The 23,846-nt window shown below is 44.6% G+C and overlaps 1 protein-coding gene across 1 annotated transcript in view; it reads left to right on the top strand.

Annotated features, from left to right (window-relative positions):
- The window catches only part of LOC147734775 (cystine/glutamate transporter-like), a 378,702-nt gene that overhangs the window by 39,835 nt on the left and 315,021 nt on the right, over positions 1–23,846 (top strand). Inside the window, exons 2-3 of the mRNA XM_086953633.1 lie at positions 7,289–7,415; positions 9,478–9,593. Coding sequence (XP_086809759.1) covers positions 7,289–7,415; positions 9,478–9,593 — 243 coding nt within the window. The remainder of the gene's footprint in view (positions 1–7,288; positions 7,416–9,477; positions 9,594–23,846) is intronic.

Raw genomic sequence — 23,846 nt, 5'->3', positions numbered from 1 at the left:
CTCCTCCACTTCTTGTACTTTTTCCCTTCTGTGGGGCAGTTCCGGGGCGACAGGCACGCTGTTAGTGGGTTAGGCCATAGCCATTACAGGGGTGCAGGGTGGCGGGTGCGGGGGGTTTGTTATTTTAGTTTGTTTTGTTCTATGGTCCCTATCGCTCTTTTCCGGCTTTGGGAGGGTTCTTTCCTCTTTAGTAGGGTTGGCTGTCTCTTGGTCTTGCACCTTTTTTCTCTTTCCGGCATCTCAACAAGCCTCTGTTTCTCTGTTCTTGGGGGGTGGGCTCTCTGGGGTGATACTTAGAAATGTTGCTTTCTGTAATATTGCTCATTGTCCAGTTTTACCGCCGCGGCTGCCTAGATTACATAGTTGCTGTAGTCATAGCCTATCTCCGACTGTACATGGGGTACGTCCCCCTCGTCTCTTTTGTGTATTTCTCATGTAAGGTGTGATGTCCTTGTTGTTGCAGCCCCTACTCTTCTTCTAAAATTTAAAAATGAAAACCTCATATCCTGTGTTGCGAGCCTCACAGCCACGTCTGGCGTACCTTAACATATCCTGATTGCTGATTGGCCTAAGTTTCTCCTGCTTCTATTGACTGTCTTTGCGGCCGGCCATGGTGGTTGTGGGCCTGCGCATGTATCTCCTTACTTTTTGAATAAAGGTTTTCCAAAAAAAAAAAAAAAGTTCCTACTGTGGGAAATGCAATATAGTACATTGTAAAACCTCTATTAGTTAATGCTTCTTAGATGTCTGTGTGTAACCAGAGAGCCACAGAATGACATCTTGATTGGTGAAGGGGAAAATAGTAACTTGTGTATTTTAAGTGTTACGAGGTCACAAACTGTGACAGAATGCACTGTGAACACGTAAGTGATTCTTTTCCACTTGCATTATGCAGTGTAGGGTAGACAGCTACAAAATGCGCATAAACATTTAAGGTTAAATGCTGCTTGCAAATTTGTAAATAATAGCAATACACAGACTGTACACACTATTTTTTTACCCAACTGTCGCTTCAAAACCTCAGTGTTGTGAGCGCAAAATAAATACAATTATTAAACCCTTGGCCGCGGCGTTAATTCCGCTGGGGGGCTCCACGCAGTGCCGCCATGCTCGTGACGGAACCACTCCGTCAGGAGCCTTGGGCGTGCTGTGCTTGAGATGGAGTGGTTCCGTCATGGCCCTGCCCGCTCAATAGAACGCCCGCGTAGGCGTGGAATTCCTGCAGCGTGGGCGGGGCTGCCACGCCGTGACGTAACGACTCCGTTACCTGCACAGCTTGTCCGTGGCTCGTGACGGAGTGGTTCCGTCACCAGCACTCAAGAGGTTAAAAGCACGCACTGAACATCTCAGTAGTCATCTCCTTGCACTACCACTTAAAAAAGAATAGATCTTTGCCATCAGAAAGCTTCAAACGCTTCAATTAAAGCCAGTACCAACTCCCAAGTATCACGTACGTTTGCAGATTACCCTTTACATTTACAGATTAATTCACTGCACAGATTTGCATTTCTTTCAGGCAAGCAGGCACCCTGGCAGGAAAGTGTTTAGTTGAATGCCCAGCTTCAGTTGTATTTGAGCTTGTAAAGCGCACTGCTACCCATAGGTTTCCTGGCGCTGTATAACGCTGGGGAACCCGTCCTGGCTTTGCCTGTGAGATGGTCCCTATTGGGCACCCCCAAGGTGAAGCCAGGCATCCCCGGCGTTGATGGGGCTGTTTGTGGAGATTAAGCAAGCTATTGCCCAGAGTTGCTGAGTGGAACCCATGGTTAGAGTGGCACCGAAGGCGAGATTTATCGAGCCTGCTGACATTGGCCCAACACCCTGCCGCATCGGGAATTGAACCCTGGTCCAGGGTCGACCTCTGCTTCCGGGTCTGCCGCCTCTAACCAGTGAGCCACACTACTCCACAGTAGTGTGGCTCACTGGTTAGAGTTTCCCAGCATAGGAGACTCCCTGAATGACACATTAGCTGAGGGATTGAAAAAATCTGAATTATATAACCATCCTGGGATGGTCGTCTTTTTAGAAAAAGTAGGAGAACAGTTTTTTATAACTCCAGAAAAGTCCCAATGACTAAATACATATTAAGAAGCATCGTCTCACATATGTCATTGATTGTTTGACTAAGAAAGCAGAGGTTAGCTTCTTTCTTGTTCTGGGTAATAAATAATTACGTGCATTACAAATCGTGGCCTCGGTTGTTGAGCAAACATTCTGCCTCTTGCCGATCCTCCAGCAGAGATAGCTTATTTGCAACATCTCATCAGCACAGCTGCCCTCAGCTCTGCTTGGAGCATCCTGTTAAAACTAAAAACACTCTACAAAAAGCAAAACCATGTGAACAGCAGCATATGCAAAGTAACATCTAGGTGTAGGAGAGACAAGGAAGCTGCCTAGAGAGAACAATGATGACGGAGAGGCAAACAACGAAAGGGGGTGCAAACAATGATGGGAGGCATCATGTCACGTAGTTGAAAAGGAAGAAAAGCTGATGTTTGCTATGAGGACAGAGAGCTTTGGTGGGCTAAGGGGTGTATTTATATTCAAAGTTGCTTCTGTATGGGCCATCGCTAAGTTTATGCTTTTGAAAAGCAATATACAAGCAACAAAAGCCAACCGACTTAATATTTCATTGAATTGATGAAACTGTATCATGTGCCTATCTCAACTGTGAGTGAACAGATTATGGGGTAAAAACAGGGGGATTAGTCCACATAGCCAAGTCCCCAGTTCTGGAATGTGGTACTCACCCTGTAACACGGGCGCAGAGGCAAAGGGGTTCCCTCAGTTGCATGGGGCACTCCCGGATGAAAATGAGGGAACGCCCTCTGAAGATAGAGCTGACGCTTTATGTGCACCAGCGCTATTGGTATTATAGAAAGGGGTGCACACAAGTCTGCGGTCCCTTCTGTAATACCAAAGTGCCCCTGGGGAAGCATAGCAGGCGCAAACTCCTGTTGCGCTCCAAGGGCACTTTCATGATACGGCTCCAGGTGTTGCAAGTGGCATTCTATGCAGGTACTGTGGAATGCAGCCCGGGCTGATTCTGTCAGTGACCTTGCCTTGTTACTGTTACTACAGCGGTACTGACAAATTTGGGGCCGAGGCTGTCCACATCACACGGAGGTGGTAGGGTAGTATGATTTCTTAAACTCCATGCCAGGAGAGGACATTGAATTAGGACTACAGCATACAACCTGCTCTATATCTAAGATTTTCTTGTTAGCTGATGAATACAAAGCCTTGGTGGATTTGTTTGTTGGTTTTTGACACATTATTTACTGCTGTATTGCCGCATACAATGCTGCCAAGTGGCCATATGGTTAATGTGGCACCTTAAGCCAGTCCTAAAATTCTAGCCCCCCACAAAAATACAAAGCAAAAAATACAAGTCCCAGAAACCTGCTGCTGGTATGAACGGAGGGTTAGCTGAAGGTCTCACACTTGTCATAGGACAGCTTTCGAGCACTAGCATGGATGCCCCATGACCCTCACATGACTTGCACCTACAGGTTTGAGCTTCAACTTCTTATGCTGCAGAACCACCTACTGAGCTTCATGCAAGAGAGTCATCATCAGGTCCTCACAAATTACTGTAAGTATATATCACTCATGGATTAACAATTCATGCATTCTAATCTCTAGATGTATGGAACAAGTCTTGCTGAAATACACAATGACAAGAAATTGTTCTCTTATTCTCCTATTTACCCTACCAGTTTTGAAGTGAACGTTTTGGATTTCCATTCAGCAGTTATGATTTCACAATCTATAGGGATTGTTATTTGCTGCCAAATGCATTGAAAGTGATATTTCTCCTAATTTCTTATAGTATATTAACATATAACTGATTTTTAGGTCGAGCCTGAGCCAGCGCGCATGCAAATAGAAGACCTGCCCACTCTCAGCCCATGTTTGCCATTGGCTTGTGTCATTGTCTGTCCTAAATTCTGGCTTCAGATTCATCAATAGGCTTGTTAGTCCCTCCTTAGTACTGCCTCCTCTTGATTTGTCACCTCCCATGGCAACTGGCCCCCTTACTTCAAGTATTACACGATACGTTTTATTCACACTGTGAGCATTATTTTCTTTAATAAGGTTCTCCTACTGCCTCTTTCACTCCCCTCTTCACTCCTGTTGTCCGTGCCTTTTCCATCCTCCCCCGCCCGCACTCCTGCTCGGGCCTTCTCGCCCCGCCCGCCCGTTTTCCGTGCCTTCTCTCTACCCGCACTCCCTTCCATTGTTCGAGATGACTAACATTTGCAATGCAATAGGTCTTGCGTAAATGACCTAATGCATTGCATATGCTTGTTATATGAATGCTTTGACTCTATACTACAAAGACAACAATTGATGGACGGAATGTTGCACAATGGCAAAACATTCACCCCCAGTTACAGATCTGGGTTTAATCCATCGTTATTTCACTCACCACATCACCCCAGTTCAGACATGGCCATATGCAAATCAGTCTTGACCCTGTGCCTCATGGGAACAGTCTAGCCCGAACTGCCAAGCCATGTCTTCCCTGGACCGGAATCAAGCATCCTAGTACCGGTTTCTGGCTATCAGCCGTCATCAGCCATGATAGCTTGATTCCAGTGGCATGGAGAGCACGGGACTCACGTCTGAGCATACCCGTCCCACTCGGGGTGACGAATGCAAAAACAACAATTGATGGACGGAATGTTGCACAATGGCAAGACATTCACCCCCAGTCACAGATCTGGGTTTAATCCATTGTTATTTCGTGCACCACACCACCTCAGTTCAGACATGGCCATATGCAAATCAGTCTTGACCCTGTGCCTCATGGGAACAGTCCAGCCCGAACTGCCAAGCCATGTCTTCACTGGACCGGAATCAAGCGTCCTAGGACCGGTTTCTGCCTATCAGCCGTCATCAGCCAGGATAGTTTGATTCCAGTGGCATGGAGAGCACGGGACTCATGTCTGAGCATACCAGTCCCACTCGGGGTGACACATGAAAAAATAACAGTACTTGGCAGTACGGGCTGGACTTTTCCCATGAGGCACAGGGTCAAGACTGATTTGCATATGGCCATGTCTGAACTGGAGAAGTGTGGCTCACTGGTTAGAGCAGGCAGACCCTGAAGCAGAGGTGAGACCCGGGACCAGGGTTCGATTCCCGACGCGGCAGGGTCTTGAGCTCAAATGTCCAAGGACTCGATAATTCTCGCTTCGGTGCCTGACCTAATCATGGGTTTACACTCTGCAACTCTGGGCATTAAGCTTGCTTAATCTCCACAACGCCCCCCCGCGGCGGGATGCCTGGCTTTCACCTTGGATATGCCCTGTAGGGGCTATCTCACAGGGAAAAGCCAGGACGGGTTCCCAAGGCAAGCGCGGAGATACCCCTTCGGGGGTCGATTCTGGCGCTATATAAGAAACATAATAATAATAATAATAATAATAATAACTGGGGTGGCTTGGTGAGCAAAATAACGATGTATTAAACCCAGATCTGTGACTGGGGGTGAATGTTTTGCCATTGTGCAACATTCCGTCTATCATCTTGTGTCTTTTGCTTTTCTCCCTATGTGGGAAGGGTATGCCCAGGCATGGGTCTCGTGCTCACTAAGCCACTAGAGTCAAGCTATCCTGGCTGAAGATGACTGATAGCTAGAAACCAGTCCTAAGATGCTTGATTCCGGTCCAGGAAAGACATGGCTTGGCAGTTCGGGTTGGAGTGTTCCCATGAGGCACAGGGTCAAGACTGATTTGTATATGGCCATGTCTGAACTGGGGTGGCTTGGTGAGCAAAATAACGATGGATTAAACCCAGATCTGTGACTGGGGGTGAATGTTTTGCCATTGTGCAACATTCCTTCCATCATCTTGTGTGTTTTCCTTCACACCCTATGTGGGAAGGGTATGCCCAGCCATGGGTCCCTTGCTCACTAAGGCACTGGAGTCAAGCTATCCTGGCTGAAGACGGCTGATAGCCAGAACCCGGTCCTAGGATGCTTGATTCCGGTCCAGGAAAGACATGGCTTGGCAGTTCGGGCTAGACTGTTCCCATGAGGAACAGGGTCAAGACTGATTTGCATATGGCCATGTCTGAACTGGGGTGGCTTGGTGAGCAAAATAACAATGGATTAAACCCAGATCTGTTCCTGGGGGTGAATGTTTTGCCATTGTGCAACATTCCGTCCATCATCTTGCGTGTTTTGCTTTTCACCCCATGTGGGAAGGGTATGCCCAGACGTGGGTCCCGTGCTCACTAAGCCACTGGAGTCAAGCTATCCTGGCTGAAGACGGCAGATAGCCAGAAACTGGTCCTAGGATGCTTGATTCTGGTCCAGGAAAGCCATGGCTTGGCAGTTCAGGCTGGACTGTTACCATGAGGCACAGGGTCAAGACTGATTTACATATGGCCATGTCTGAACTGGGGTGACTTGGTGAGCAAAATACCAATGGATTAAACCCAGATCTGTGACTGGGGGTGAATGTTTTGCCATTGTGCAACATTCTGTACATCATCTTGTGTGTTTTGCTTTTCACCCTATGTGGGAAGGGTATGCCCAGACATGGGTCCCGTGCTCACTAAGCCACTGGAGTCAAGCTATCCTGGCTGAAGACTGCTGATAGCCAGAATCCGGTCCTAGGATGCTTGATTCCGGTCCAGGAAAGACATGGCTTGTCAGTTTGGGCAGGACTGTTCCCATGAGGCACAGGGTCAAGACTGATTTGCATATGGCCATGTCTGAACTGTGGTGGCTTGGTGAGCAAAATAACGATGGATTAAACCCAGACCTGTGACTGGGGGTGAATGTTTTGCCATTGTGCAACATTCCGTCCTTCATCTTGTGTGTTTTGACTCTATACTACAGCAGCAAGCATTTGTTGGTTCTTTCTCAACACAGCCAACACAACCACTCCACTGTGCATTTTTTTAAAACAAAGTGCTCTGCCTCCTAGTTTGCATACACACATACGTATGTATATAAAATCTTTTCATTATGATGTTTTATTTAGAACATGAGGCTATTGAGACAGCTAAAACATTATAAAACAGTCTGTAGGCCAAATCTAAAAAAGTCATCAAAAATTGGAAACATTATACAATGCAGTGCCCACCTATCACTTCTGCTCCTATTTGATTATTTTTTATATGTTATATGTTGAAGGATAGCATTCTTTTTATCTGCTCTACTGGTGCTTTTATCCTACCTTCTTTAATCAACTCTCTTCCATTTGTCACACCAAAGACTTGTAGACCTGCAACAATTTTGTGATCTAAATTTCTTTTTGAATTTCATGTTTAGGTGCTCTTTGTTATGCAGATCTTGGAACTACTATCAAAAAGTCCGGGGGGCATTATATCTACATCTTGGAAACCTTGGGGCCGCTGCCAGCCTTCCTTAGGGTGTGGCTGGAATTTATCTTGATACGGTAAGGAAAGTATTAGCACCACATGAGTGCATAACCAATTTTTCGGTTCCAGAGAGGGAGCAGTGCCAAACAAAGAATTGTATGCAGTTGGAGAAACTAGGAAGAATCAATTTATGATGGGAATGGATGGAAAACAGCACCAGTTTTGGGATTCCATTGAAATCTAGCTTCCTGAATCCATTCTACCCTTTCCGTGCTTTTATACTAGACTCTACACATTTGCAGAAATCCACCTACACTCCCCATCATCACCATTATGGTCCTTGGTGAAGCAGACTGATCATTCTTTCTCATATCGCGATGTATACTTACGGAAATATTTGCCAGAGATCTGTTCTGTTTTCCTCAATCTTTCCCAGGCTGCACTGAGAACTACCTTCGCAATCCCTGTGGCAAACAATATGTCTTCTTTCCTCACCCTGCTTAAATACTTTTCTTCAGCATGGTTCCCTACTCAGGAAAGTCCATTTGTGATATAGCCTTTTCATATTTTTCTTCCTTTCTAAAACTTTATTCGATCTTTGCATTTAAGATCATAAAAACACATGGCAAGTACTCACAGAGATACAGATAAAAAGTTATATAAACATTTTGTAAAAGAGAAAAAGGAAGCAATAAAATTCCTTTCTCTCTCAAGTGGGTATACCTTTACACACCTATCCATTCTTCAATGAAGCTTTGAGCCATCTCGGTTAAAAAAACAAAATAAAATAAAACGATCCAAAACCTTTCAACAGTTGCATATGTCGCCTTTTCATTCAAACCTGTTCCTCTGATCAAGCTCCATGTTAGCTAGTTTCCTTGGCCACACGTGCTCTACGCCTCTTTTGGTGAAGTTTCAGTCAGGTATCTTATTTGACCAAAGAACAATCCACACATGGCCTTGGCCCCAACCCACTCAGTGTTTCATTCATCTTATTCCTTTTCCTCAACAGGGATTTCCTCTGCAAAAAATATGAACAGACATGTGACAAAGGAGCAACTGAATGAACAGACTGATGGCAACACATACTTGAAATTATACTGTAACTTTTTGTGACTTGTCTTGTATTTTGCAATAGGTCACAATTCAGACTTTCTAGTCACAGTGGTTTAGAGAACGACCTCTCTAATTAATATTAATTAGGCATGTCACTATTTGCAACCTCCTGTGATTGGGTATAAACACGGGCTCATGGCCTGCCAGGAACAGCATGCCACCTCTGAGTGTGCATTAGTAGATGGGATTTTTATTTTTTAATTAGCTTATGTTCCTAAGAGAAGCCAATGCTATATTACAACATGTTTTCCTTTGTCCACTGCTTGCTCCCCACAAGGCTGCACGACCTGATTCTCAGAGGGAAACGGGTCCAAAGTGATATCTTCCATTTTGTACTTCAGTAATCACCGTCTTCCAGTTGTCACAACTGATCCATGGCTTGCAGCTGTGATATCTATAATTTTAGATAATTTAAATCTAATTTAAAAAAAATCCTCATTATTACTATATGTTAAGTTCCTACCGCATTTGATTTATATAGGAGGGTGTTGCAGTACTAGTGGTTGGCAACGTGTGGTGCTGCACTTAATTCAGCTCTGTACTGAAGTAATTTACTACTGTTCACTGTCCCCTTTTGGCTGTAGAAACATTCAGAAGTGCAGTTTGTGAATTGCAGTGGGCTTACTATTTTGTGCATGTGACCCTTTCCCTCCCTAAACCTCTCCTTAACCCTCCCGTAAACACTCCTTACTCCTTCCTAATGCCCTCTCGTTTGATAGTAAGTATTCCCAATTTTCCTGCCATTCTTCTCTGTCCCTCCCACATTTTCTACTAAAATGAATTATTACATAAGCGAAGATGCCAAAGTTGAGATGGAGATCTCTGTGTCGTAAAAGAGAGGTGTAGCGGAGGTGTAAATTCTGCATACAGGTTTGTGAATAGCATTTTGTGGAATGTTTGTAGTCCTATTGTAGTACTACAAAATGCAGTTCATGGACCCCCATATCCATTGCTGTGTCCCAAATAAAGGATCAATAGAGGAAAAAACAAAAGTTGATATGTGACTTTTTTGGTGTCTTTCAGACCTGCAAGTTCTGCAGTTGTGGCTTTGGCTTTTGGACGTTATGTAATCGAACCTCTTTTTACCCCCTGCCATGCACCTATCTTGGCTGTAAAGCTCATCACTGCTCTAGGAGTCTGTAAGTATGTCTGTAGACATGTTTGTGTGTGTCTGTGTGTTTGTGTGCATAACATTAAGCACCCCTAACACTTGTGTTACAGCTGGTCTATCTAAGTATACCAGATCATGACATGCCTCGCTCCCGGACCCGCCGTTTTCAACGCGCGTGAAGGGTGTTGTCGAAAGGAGCACGTTTGATTTCCCTTTACATAAGAAGATGCCCGGAGATCGCCCTGTGGTTTGAAAGAGGAGATTTGCTTGTTGGATACTGTGTGCGCAGAAAGGAGACATTTTGTGATTGGGCAGAGATGAGTGAGGTATCACTCCAAGAAAGCCCAATCGTATTGAGCGTAAGGGGATGGTAGGCGGAAGACAGCAGAGAGAAGTGACGCGGCCGTCAAGTCGTGGTTTCAGCCGTCGTGGTTCTGGCATTCATTGTTGAGCAGTCTTCGTTGTTCTCTCCTCGTTGGTCAGGTTTCAGGAAGGAAAACAGCCGAATTGCTGATGGACAGAAAAACCCCACTGCCACCTGCATCAGAGGAGGGTTTCCACAAAAGAGAAGCACTTCACAGAAGTGGAACTGAATGTCCTGTGGAGGAGACCTGCTGACCTGTGACTGTGCCTGGTGCCGGTGGACTGTGGAAGCGCGGCTCTGTTCGTTGGAAGCGCTCTGAAAGGCGCTACTCTTCGCCGGACCCGCTCCGCGGGTCCCGCTTCACAGCTGGTCACTGCTATCACCTTTTCCTGGGCTGTAGGCAAATCAGGGCTGCGAGCGTAGGCACTGCTGGACTCCAACTCCCAAGAGTCCCAGCAGCCTCAATCACCTATCCCATCTGGTGACGCTCTCCCTGGAGGCCACGCCCCCTGCTGCTGTTTGGAGAAAAGGCCCCGGATCTGCCTAACCTGCGGATTTCTCATCCTTTAGACCTGCTGACCTGTGACTGTGCCTGGTGCCGGTGGACTGTGGAAGCGAGGCTCTGTTCGTTGGAAGCGCTCTGAAAGGCGCTACTCTTCGCCGGACCCGCTCCGCGGGTCCCGCTTCACAGCTGGTCACTGCTATCACCTTTTCCTGGGCTGTAGGCAAATCAGGGCTGCGAGCGTAGGCACTGCTGAACTCCAACTCCCAAGAGTCCCAGCAGCCTCAATCACCTATCCCACCTGGTGACGCTCTCCCTGGAGGCCACGCCCCCTGCTGCTGTTTGGAGAAAAGGCCCCGGATCTGCCTAACCTGCGGATTTCTCATCCTTTAGACCTGCTGACCTGTGACTGTGCCTGGTGCCGGTGGACTGTGGAAGCGCGGCTCTGTTCGTTGGAAGCGCTCTGAAAGGCGCTACTCTTCGCCGGACCCGCTCCGCGGGTCCCGCTTCACAGCTGGTCACTGCTATCACCTTTTCCTGGGCTGTAGGCAAATCAGGGCTGCGAGCGTAGGCACTGCTGGACTCCAACTCCCAAGAGTCCCAGCAGCCTCAATCACCTATCCCACCTGGTGACGCTCTCCCTGGAGGCCACGCCCCTATCATCTTGTAACTTATATATAGAGTGTAGCAGACCGCTGCGCGGTAGCGCGCGGGTAGCGCCCGGGAGAAGCCCGGGACAAGGGCGGGCCCTCTGAGGCCCTCAGAGGCACGAGAAGGCTAGGCTAGGCCCTGTCCCTAACAGTTACCCCTTTTAGCCCCATAAACTATTTCGGCTATTTAGGATCTGTACTTTTCTTTTGTGCACCTTAGATTCAAACCACTCATTATCTTCACTAATGTTAGATAGCTATATTGATCATCTGAGACTTATAATCTGGTAAACTAATTCCACTTACATCTCCCCAGCCCCCTTTCTGATATTACTGGAGTGGGATGATGACAAAGAAATTGAGGTCTGGGAGAATATTGGTAGGAAGATCAAATTCTAAAACCAGATCGAACCCCCTCCGAAACAAGCTTGGTCAGGCCTCTAATCTGAAGAGTACTTGTCAGATTTTTAACTTGTGGGAAAAGGGCAAGACTAAAGCTGCAATGGAGGATAACAAATCAGTGGTCCTTATAGAATCTGGTGTTACTCCCACGGACACATTGTCCAACACACCAAGAGAATTGCTTGAAAACAGAAAGTAAATTGCGGTTACCAGCATAACGGAATCTAAAGTGGTTCCTCTGTCGAGAGTGTTTTCTCTCCTCCCGTATTCTCCACAGCGAAAAATAACACTGAATTAGAACCAGAAGTAATCATAAAAACTAGGGATGGTATAGAAGAGGATAATATGCACATGGGGGAAAATCCGCCAGTTATCTCCAACCATACTTTAAACACTTCTTTGACAAAAGTTTCCTTTAACAATGGTCTGTCTCCATTGTTGTTGGATAATGACCTGTGTCAAAGGTATATAGAAAACGACCCGGTCAAAGCAGAGATAGATCTAAAAACTCCGCTAACATCGACCCACGCTGGCTTGAAGTTGTACAGTAGTACCCCTTCCAAATCTTCGCATTCAAATTTTTCCATTAGTCCTAATCTAAATTTGACTGGGATGGAGGCACTACAATGTCAGGGAAAAGACAATCCTATCTCTGACTCCCTACTTTCATTAGAATATTTATTGTCATCCATCCTACAACTTTTGGAAAAATTTGTGGGGGGATCCGATTGTGTCTTGGACACAGTGACCAAGATTCTAAAGGTCCTATTGGCCACTCAGAAAGAGAAGGATATAGTCCAAGTGCAGTCCTCTTCTCCTCCAGCACTAAATGGGGAAGATATAAAAGATCAGCAGTCCAAAAGCAATAAAACTGTGATTGAAGTAATTGAAGAAGGAAATCTAAGTGTCAACGTTATAGAAGTACATCCCTCTGAAAATCCCCCCCCAAAACTAGGGACCGACCTTTTTCCAATCTTTAAGAAGCAATTGGGTGAGGGAGATATAGAAGTGGGGGAGGCTTCAGAAGAAAACGGCAACAAAGGGAAGTTACGGGATTTAAAGAAGAAGGGAAAAAACAAAAGAAAATTGCTGAGACGGATAGAAAAAAATAGGCGGAGGAAAATCCTCTTTAGAAAACACCTTAATTCATCCTCAAATAATTGGGTTCCCTACATTCAGGCGGTAGCTGAAAAGGAGAATAATACTGAACCCAAGAATAACATGGGAAATTTCGCACCCCTATCTGTGATCATGCCCGCAATATCCCTGAGTCCCGCTCCCCCCCTCTTATTAAAAGTAGACCCAAATATAACCTCCCAACAAGCTTTCGTTGCTAGGGACATAATAGGGTCCAACACTCCCACATTTTTGGGTCAAGATCATAAACCCTCGAGCAAAGCGGGCGCAACACTCAATCCCTTGGCGCCATCTTTCTCGGGAATAGTAGCAAAAGGAATTACACCAGCTGAGTCTAAAGAAAAAGGTATAGATACTCTATGGGTGGAATTCTGTCCCCTGTTCGATACCGAATGTATTTTGAACAGATCCCTCTTACTCAAATACTTTCAAGAATCGGCCAACTTGAAATTGATACAATCGGCTGACTTAGATAGAGTACAAATATTACAATCAGAAGTGGGGATGACAACTAGGGTGAGGTTCTACTCTAAGTTAGTAGCCAACCTTATTCTACAACGTTCAGAAGATTTACAGAGCAGAGGGATAGACGTCATTCCGGTTTTGGGTCATTCAGGTCAAAATAAGGTTTCTTCCAAACCCTCCCAGAAACCCCCATTCTCCCTGTTGCATGCAGCCACAGGGCGTATAAATAAACCTGGGGAACTAACAGAGCTAAAAATATGTAAGTCTAAGGACTCCCGTATGGTGTCCTATCTTGCCCCTCCTCCGCTATCTTACCAACCAATCTCAGGAATCGAAAGTGCCCAATGGAATTGGCTCCCCCGAGTCTTGGCAGAAAAAACCTCAAACAATCACTTAAATAATCAGGATCTTTAGCACAAAACTTTCCATAATTTCTTGGAATGCAGCGGGCATAAAAAATAGTCCAGAGAAACTGGCTTTTCTTTTATCTCTGGAGCAAAACATAATATGTCTCCAAGAGACATGGTGCCCTGGGGGGATAGCCTGCCTTTTATCAAATAAAATAAATTGGAACTATGAACATTATCTGGACCCCAGTAATCTGTTCCAAGCAGTAACTATACTTGGGCTAGATAATTCTAAAACTACCAACCGTCTGGTCCTGATTAATGCTTATATTCCTCCAGAAACAGGCTTTAATACAATACTTAAAAAGGTTTTCTTGCATGTCCAGGCTATCAGGGAGAAAGATCCGATGTCAGACATAATTCTAGTTGGGGATCTAAATAGTAAGATTTCCAATCTAAGTTTAAATTTATTCAGTGATAAATCGAGAGAGGAAACACTCTGTATTCCCCGGGCAATATTCCCTGAAAGCATAAAAACAAATAAACGGGGTAAAATAATTCTAAAGGAGTTGGTAGAAATAGACGGGCTCATAGTTAATGGGAGACTCCCATCAGATTCCCCGGCTAATTTCACACACAAATCATATAGAGGAAAATCGATTTTAGACTACGTAATAACGGGGTTTCACTCATTTGTGCTGCTGAAGGATCTTAAGGTAATTAATACCCCACTAAGTGATCATAAAATTCTCTCCGTTTGGTTAAATATAAAGCCCCCAAGTTGTGATCAATGGTCACTGAACAATGACCAAACAAATTTCCATTCCAAAACAGGAAGGTGTTTTTGGAACGCGAAGGCGCATCGAAACTTGGAGGTAATGCTGGACGCAGCAATCTCCGATCTTCCGTCCTGGAATGGTTTTGAAATCGAAAACTTCTGTGTTTTTATGAATTCAGTGGTAGCAGAGACAAAAACACTCAATAAGAAAAAAACTATTAGGATTTCCCCCAGCCCTTTGAGATCTCTAAATGTAGAAATAAATAAACTAGTTAGGGCTCAATATCTGAATAGATTACCGGATACAGCACAAAAAATAACTACGTTAAAAAGGAAAAGGAGAAGGTTATTGACTAGATTACGTAAAGAAAAGGAGGATTCTATATGGGTAAAACTAAGAGAAGCAGCTATCCACGGGGAAATGAGGCAATTTTGGTCCCTCATAGGTGAAGGGTGCGGAATGAGAACAAGTCCTGCCCCCATTGCCATTGAGGAACAAATATGGAGGGAGTTTGTCATCAACCTCTACGCTAGTAACAACGAAGCGAATCCTCAAACATGGCAAATAGATACGAGGGTACCATTAGAACCATTCACAGAAAAGGACATAGATTTGGCAATTAGTGAAATGCGTTTTTCCGGGGCAATGGGCCCGGATGAGGTGCCCATCAATGTATTGAAACAGAACAGGGCTAAATGGTGCAAGCTTCTCTGTCCAGTTTTTAACATTTGTCTATCAAGAGGTAAGGTGTTACCCTCTTGGAAGGGAAGCATCCTGGTACCGTTGTTTAAAAAAGGTGACCGTCTATCTCCCCAGAATTATCGCCAGATTGCATTACTAGATGCAGTCGGCAAAGTCTTCACAAGGTGTCTGCTCAAGCGGATAAATATCTGGGTGGAGCACTCGGCTGTTCTTCCACTTGAGCAGACAGGCTTTAGGAAAAACCACGGTACCCTGGATAACCTGGCAGCCCTCCAGGTGATAACAGATAAATATATCGGAGCCAGAAAGGGGAGAGTCTATGTGGCATTCATAGATTTCTCCACGGCTTTCGATAAGGTCGACCGACAGCTACTGTGGAGAAAGCTACACGATCTTGGCATGCCGCATGGTCTTTTAGGATTGGTTCAAGACCTACACGACAACACATGGTGTAGAGTATTATTGGGGGGGGAAAGAGGCCTATCCCAGCTCATACCATCCGCAAATGGCCTCAAACAGGGTTGCCTCCTTGCCCCCCTGTTATTTTCCCTATATGTAAGTGACCTTCCCCGTATAATATCTGCAGGTGACGGTATTGCCCCTCGCTTAGGAGACTCATACATCTCTTGCCTAATGTATGCGGATGACATATTGATCTTAGACCTCACCCCAAAGGGACTTAACAATCGTCTCCAATTATTACATGCATTTTCCGAAGAGCATTACCTGAAAATAAACATCTCTAAAAGTAAGGTAATGTGTATGGAGGGGAGGAAAAAACTAAGATTAGAAAACATCAGCTGGGAATTGAGAGGAAAGAAATTAGAAAGAGTAGTATCCTACGTATTCTTGGGCAAGGTTGTGAACAGCAATCTAAGCAATAAATCACATATTGAAAATAGCACCCACAAGGCAAAAACACAGGGAAATGGCTTAAGAGCACTATATAAGTCGACTGGTAAAAGGCACTTTGATTACCTATTGGAGGCATTCCGGGCAAAAATCCCCCCAACTTTGCTTTATGGTATAGAGTTTATTGAATTAGCTGAATGGGGCTTCTTAGATACAGTTGAGGGATCCCTCTTGAGAAGCTTAATATCAGCTAATAATAGCTGTAGCACTGCAGCTCTTCGTCTGGAACTCGGGCTAAGAAGCAGCTGGGCACAGGCTCTGGCAGGAGTCATTCGCTGGGTAATATGTCTGATCAAGGGAAAGCCGGCATCATTAAGATCCCTAATTAAAAAAGAGTTGATGGGCCCATTAAAAGAGTACTCTTCGCTTATAAGGAATTATAGGAAGGCCCTCAAACTCTTGAATCTGGAGGAAGTTTCCCTCCTAGCCCTTTCTACTCAACAACTAAAGCTCACATTAAAGCATGCCACCTGGAAGTTGAGCTATGAAAGGGATCGTACCCTGACCTTACAAAAAAGGGGGACAAACCAAGCTGTTGATTCTTGTATGGTAAAACAATTACAACCATACGTCACTTGGAATATGCCCCATGGCTTGCGCCGCTTCTGGCTACTCCTTAGGCATGATATACTTCCATTGAATAAGCTGCTAGCTAAATGGTACGGCACTACCAATATATGTAACTTTTGTAACAGCTCAGTCCAAGACTCCCTACATGTCTTGATAGTTTGCCCAGCTCTAATGACGCAGCGTCGGCAGTGGGTAAAGCCCGTATGTATCCAATTTGGTATTTTAAATGCTAAATCTTTGATTAATGCAATCATCTGTCCCCCGAATGAAATTTTCTGTAACAGAATTTTTAACTTTTTTAAATGTTTCTTAGAATTGTATTAGACGAATGGCATATCACTGTTAAACAGGTTGATAACATGTGGTGTTATTTTATTATGTTTAATTTGTATTATTGTAATATGTGGATCTCCACGGAGTTCCAAAATCATATTCAAATAAAAAAAATTAAAAAAAATACCAGATCACTACAAATTATAGATAGCCAATAAGTGAGGACAAAGTTAATTAGGTCACCCTTTAACTTGAGCCAATTTGGCATTCTTTGCAATTGGCTCAGTTTGCAAAGGTTGAAGAGTTTACTAATGTCCCTAACTTGCTTGCATTAGTAATATGCCACCAAAATTCTGAGGATGACATCTGCTGTGGTTAAGGATAGCACTAGAGCTTACAAAAAAAGTGATGGGTGGAATGCTTGAAATAATCTCAGCCTCTGGTAATTACTCAGGCCGCGTCCTAGTTGATTGTTATTTTGCACTCCTCGCCACCTCAGTTTTGACCAAACTATATGCAAATCAGGGATGTATGACGTTACAACGCATACTTTTACCACGCATACCATTACAACGCGGTTTTTACAACGCATATCATTACAACGCATAGCGCTTTGGGGTGCTGGATAGTGAATAGTTTAATTTACTATTCCAACTCCAGTCCCCGTGGACACTAGGGAAGGTGTTGGATAGTAAATTAAACTTATTCCCTATCCTAGAGCGCCCCCCAGCGCAATGCGTTGTAATGGTTTGCCTTGTAATGACTGCGTTGTAATGGTAGTGCGCGGTAAAAGATTTGTTGTAAAGGTTGTATACCGCAAATCAGTATTGATCCTGTTCCAATGGGAATAGTTCAGACCGAATTACTAGGCCAGGTCCACCTTGAACCAAAACATAAGCAACACAGGACAGGTTATGCCAAGTTAGGGCTGATCAGCCAGGTATAGCTTGGTTTCAGTGGCCTAGTGTGCACATGGCCTCCATCTGGACATACCCATCCCCCTTAGGGCAATACCGTAAAGTATAAAAAAAAGTGGTAGATGGAATGCTTGCACTAATCTCAACCGCTGGTAATTACTCGGCTCACATGCCAGTCCATTGTTAATTTACACACCAAGCCACCTCCTTTTGGACCAAGCCATATACAAATCAGCCTTAACCCTGCTCAAATGAAAACAGTCCAGCCCAAACTGCCTTTCCAGGTGGTGAATGCCAGTAACAGGACCAACACTGTGTGTCTTTGATTTTAACTGGATATCCTTGTCTGAGTTGGGATGGTACCTAAATGTATGGTGGAGGACATGGCCTTTAGGTGTAAAGTGATTGCCTCTTGCTGAAGAGGGCAACAGCTTCTCAACATGGAGCTCATACACAACTGATTTGATTGTATTTATTTATATGGAACATGCATATGAAGCATGAGAATGGCACAGCTATGGACGTTGGTGGTAAGTCAGGGAATTGAGGGATGAAAGAAGTGAAGGTCAACAATTCTGAGAGTTTGGCGATATGGTATCTCAGTAATGGAGACACTGGGATGACAATCATGTTAGATTAGCAGGTAAAGCCAATGCTGGATATAGTTTACCATTGTGGGAGCCAAAGATTGGACACCATAAAATGTACCATATTTTGTTTTCCCCCTGTTTACTGGATCAGAGACGGTGTTAACCCTCAATTTTTACGAGGCAGTGTGTCCCTATATTTAATCCAGAACATCAAATTAGCAGAGTAAAAATATTTCAATATTTAATGAGGTTCACTCTAGAACCAAGTTCTAGACCAAGGAAAAGTTAAAGGGTCTTACTACAAACATTCAAAGCAGTACATAGTCAATGCCATAAAGGCTCTCAAATGCAAATGTATTCAGAGTATGGTAAATTGGAAAATATTCTAAGTTACAATAAGCAACAAGTCCTGAATTTGGGAAGAATCCACAGTAGAAGAGGAACGTCTTCTGACTGACTCCCAAAAGCAAGGGTTTCCCTGTACAAAAATCTTGCATAACAAATTCATAATTTTGAAAAATCATCATGCTGTGAGCAAAAGTAGCAAATCAGAGCACACTAATACATGTCTTGATCTTCCCACATAAGCACCATCACAATTCTAAAAAAAATGATTCAACACCCTATGTGCTAATGTCATCCGGAAATGTTTTAACAAATATGAAATATTAGACAAAAAGACATTCTATTAGTGAATGTTTCCAGTGAAGAAACAAATGAGATATATATGTGTTGCAATGTTACAGTGGCACCATACAAAGTTCTTTGTGAGTAAAACCATTCAATTAAATAAACTAAAATGATCTCAAATCAAATCAAATATCTTTATTTAGATATAACACAGATATCTTTAAAAGAAGAATACAAAATTCACATTAAGTTCCAAATGTTAAAATAAGTACAGAGACGCTATCAATTATTAACAGTCGTATAAAAATAGAGATCATCCACATCTTGATCCTTCCTATTCCATAACATTTTAAAATAGGATAAAAAAAAATAACAAATATGTACTCAACCTGAGGGAGGGTAGATTAACACATAATGTACAATTATTCTTCGCCCCTTTTTTATTACTCTCACAATCAGTGGTATCTTGCATATAAAAACAACCCAATATTCTTAGGGATACTGCTCATGCTCATTTCATTTTATCTTCCTTAGAAGTTGGGGTATATTATAAGATGCATTAAATGGTTAAAAGGGATCAGAGGGAGGCTTTATGGGACCTCTTTTGCTTAAAATTACGATATGCTTGCTGAATGAAATTTGCTAGCCTTATATTTAAGACTGTATTTTCAGGGTTCAAAGCCACAATAATGGCTTCCCTGCAGGTCCGGGCACCCAACCTATTCCATTCAGCTTTTAGTTTGCACCTGTATTGGGAATTAAAGAGTGGGCAAAGGCAGACCACATGCGGCAGAGTTTTGGCCGTTTTACCACACCCTCTGCAGGTTGTGTCTTCCTCCGTACATTGCCAGGAGGTCAGGTCTTGCAAAAATCGCCAGTCACCCATTCTAATGGCTATAAGGCTACGTTTTACTTACAGTGAGTATGTACAAGATAGGTAAGTAGCGGGGGCTAACCGTCTGTACGAATTTATGAGAGCCCAAGCGTGGCTGCGTTTTGCAAAAAGTGCTTTATCTGTGATAAGTGATCTCATTCTCACGCATTTTTTAATGGCCATTTTAAATGCTGTCTGACTGGGGTTGAGGACCCATAGGTCACTCGCTGACATTTGATGAATGGCATCCTTAAAAGGGCGACCAAACGTTCCACCTGGATTATTCTGGGTGATTTCTAGCCAGACTAAAGATTCTAATGTGCCTGGGTCCGCTTGTCTTTGTTTATGACAGAGCTTTAGGTAAGTGCCCATGTTGGAAGCCTCATAGTTTAGTAACCCCATCTCTAATCTTATCTGTGCTGGGGATGCGGAATTTGGCAGCCAGAGAACTCTTTTACATATTCTGGTCGTGTGTTGGTTTAAACCAATGTTCCATTTCCCCCTGAATATCTCTATGCCGTATGATAGGGTGGGGCCAATTTTCGCTCTCATGACTTCCAAGAGAGGCTTAAGTGTTGGACCTGATATATTTTTAGAGAGCTTACTTAGTGACACCGCCAGGGTCGTAGCTTTAACTGCGATCTCATTGCGCTGTTTTATAAGATTACATCTGGAGTCCAGGTGGACACCTAGATATTTGTATGACTGGCCTATAGCGAGACTTGTATTGTTAAATGTCCACCCGCCACCGGTGTATTCTTTTTTACCAAAGGGGACAACTAGTGTTTTCTTAAGGTTGACCTCTAGTTGGTTCGTGATTGTATAACTAAGCAGTTTGTCGAGGAGCCTTTGCAGCCCGACCCTGGTGAGGCTAAAGAGAACCAGGTCATCGGCGTGCAAAAGGTTGCTTATAGCCGTGCCTCCCACCTTTGGGGGGTGACTGTTTGTATCGTCCAGGGTGCTTGACAGATCTGATATAAACAGGTTAAAAAGAAGAGGGGCCAGCACACATCCCTGCTTCACACCTCTGTTTGTCATAATTTTCCGCGAGAGATGTGTGCCGGACCCCAACTTCACCCGGACCCAGGTATGGGAGTGGAGTTGAATGATTGCCTCCAATAGTTTATCAGGGATCCCCCACTTTCTTAGTTTTTCCCATAGAGCTGCCCTAGGGACCCTGTCAAATGCTGCTTTGCAATCGACAAAGCAGCAAAGCACTGACCTAGATGTTAAAAGTGCTTTGTCGACAATGGTTGAAACAGCTAATAGATTGGTCTTGGTCCCTGAGTTGGCAACAAACCCTGTCTGGTTCATCGGGATCAAGTTGTATTCCTTTGCCCATAATCTCAAGTCCTCCAAGAGGAGGCCTGCCTAATGCTTGGCCTCAATGTCCAAGCGGGCAATGAGTCTGTAATTGTTCGGTGAGGAGCGGGATCCTGATTTATAAATTGGGTGGATTATGGCTCCCCGCTATGAGTCAGGGATTGTTGCAGTTTTCAAAGCATAATTAAAAAGGTTTGTTAATGTTCCTGACCAGAAGGCTGAGTCAGATTTAAACAGGCTCTGTGGCAGGCCATTTGGGCCCGGTGCTCTGTCTGATCTTGCTTTTGTCACTGCTGTAGCAACCCTTTCTTGTGTCACCTCAAGGTCCTCATTGACAGAGTGTGAGCACTCAGTCTCTCTTAGGGGTTTGTATCCTGTTGGTCCTGGGTGTTCTGAGGATCTGAAGTGGTGAGTGAGGAATGTTGCCCAGTCTGATTCTTGGATATTTGCTGATCCGAAGCTCGATGTACTCGGGTTTGTGTGGTTAATTAGGGCCCAAAATTTTCTTGAGTTTTTACTCTTACTCTCCCACACCAATTTGCACCAGAATTGGTTTTCGTGCGACTGTTTATCTTTAGTCATCGCCAGCCTGAAAGACTTCTGAGCAGCTTGATAAAAGTTTAAGCATTCGCTATTCCCTGGAGATTTTGCGAGTAACCGCAAAGCGTTGTTTCTGGCTTTCTTAAGTGAATTTGTCTGTATTGACATTGTGAACTTGCGGTGGTGGGTTGGCCTTTGGGCCTGCTGTTTTGCTGGAAAAAGGTTGGTCAGGTGAGAGCAGAGCATCGACCAGGTCGCAATCGGTGAGGCTTCTTGATCGATTCTGCCTCTTATGATGTCCATGCTTTCTTGCAGGATGTTCAGGCTGATGTCTTCACTCCACTTGAGGCGCTTTAGGTTCTCCGTGTATATTCCCGGGCAGGTTGAGGTAGCAGGTTTGTGATTTACTGGTTTTGTATTGAAGGATATGACCTGGCGTCTATGATCACTTTCGATTCGTGGATGGATATGGAAACTGGCCAGACAGTGAAGCAAGGCTGAATTGCAGATGGTGTAGTGACCTCAATTTTAACTGTGATGTAAAGCTTGTGGGGTGAAGATGTAGGTAGCGAGGAAAACACAAGAGTGAGTGATAGATATGGCTTCCATTTTGTCTAAAATGGCTGCTAACAGGGCAATGGGGCGTAAATAAAAAATATTAATAAATACACTTCTACACATGAATTTTGTTTCAATTGCAATTGTTAATTTAGTCTGTATATGTAAAATCAGGTGTAAAAGGAATACTTATCATCATTTTTATTGTACAAAATATAAACTCCGGAAAACCATTCCACAAATCTGTGCTCTGATTATTTTATAATCACTAACAAAAATGAATAAACTTTCTTAATCAGGAATTCGTTCAGTCCCCATCACTTTCTACTTCTTTCTAGAACTCTCCACCACCATCTTCAACTGGTTGTAAACACTATCCTTGATGTCGTCCAGCTCAAAACTTTCAGACCACTTCCTCTTTAATGGTCTCATCTCATTTATATGCCCACATATTTTAACAAGTGAAACAAAATAATGGCACAATTCATTATAATTATTATAGGGGCAAATATATTTCGTAAAGCCTCCCCACCCAAATTATTGATCAACTCCCAGATTCAGCGACCCCAACCGGGCTGGACTGTTCCCATGAGGCACAGGGTCAGACTGATTTGCATATAGCCATGTGTGAACTGGGGTGGCAGAGTGGGCTAAAGAACGGTGATCGATTAAACCCAGATCTTTTGACTGGGTGTGAGTGTTTGATTGATTCAGATGCTCTGTCCATCACCACCCCCTTTTGTGCCACTGGGGACAGCAGGCAGCAGGACGGGGCTCCGGGCAGGCTCTGCAAGATGGTGACTTCCGCCTGAGGGCCTTCACCGTCCTCGCGCTGTCGGTCCCTGCCTTCGCTGCAGACTGTAAAGGAAGAGCCCCCAAGGCTCCCCGGGATGCACAGGTCTGTGGCTACCACCGGGTAGGTAGCGATCGCCCCAGGCTACTCTGAAAGTAGTTTAAAATGGTGGTGGATGCCGGGAGCTCCCGTGAGACACGTCCTACCACATTGCCGGTTAGACCACGTCCCCGCTATCTGCTTTTTTGATTAAGGCTATCTGCTGGGTTCTCGAGGTATCTTGGCCAGTGGCGTCACTAGGGTTGGTGTCACCCGGTGCTGGTAACTCATGGTGTCACCCCCTCATAACTTACCGCATGGCCCTCCTCCGCTCTGAGTCCGCCAGTGGACACAGATGGCAAATAACCGCGGCTGCTGCCAGGAGCCCCTATGCAGGGCTGCAGAAAGTCGTTGCAGCGGGCTGGCCCTTTCCTCTGATGGTGCTGCCTGCTACAGAGTACAAGTAAGTGTCTGTGTCACAAGGTAATCTCCAATTCTTCTCCAATTATTTTAAACATGTCTGATACTGAGCAAACTAAAGTTGAAGCAGCTGAGCCTGAGGCCTCAAAGCCTGTAACTCCACTATAACAGTGACCATAATGAGTATACTCACTCTAGCTGTGGCTGGTGCCTCACCAGCTGTGGGGCTGGGGCAGCAGAACAACACTGCACCTGCTCGACAATCGTGACAAGCCACTTCTCATTTGTAAGACGCATTTGATGCCCTCAAATATCCCCGTTTACATGGGGGGGGGGTCCCCATCATCAGGCAGAACTGTGATCCTAGGTAATGTTGGGACATGTTCTGCTGTGTGCTGGGGTGCCTGTCAATTCCACACCCAGAGAAGGTGACACAGAGCGACCCTATTCTTTGTGGTCTTTGGGGCCTGTAAGTCGTCGTGCTCCTGGGCCAA

Source organism: Lissotriton vulgaris, chromosome 1_2 (assembly GCF_964263255.1).
Source record: "Lissotriton vulgaris chromosome 1_2, aLisVul1.2, whole genome shotgun sequence".
Lineage (NCBI taxonomy): Eukaryota > Metazoa > Chordata > Amphibia > Caudata > Salamandridae > Lissotriton > Lissotriton vulgaris.
Note: the sequence above shows the minus strand (reverse complement) of the source record. Positions and strands in the feature narration are given on the sequence as shown.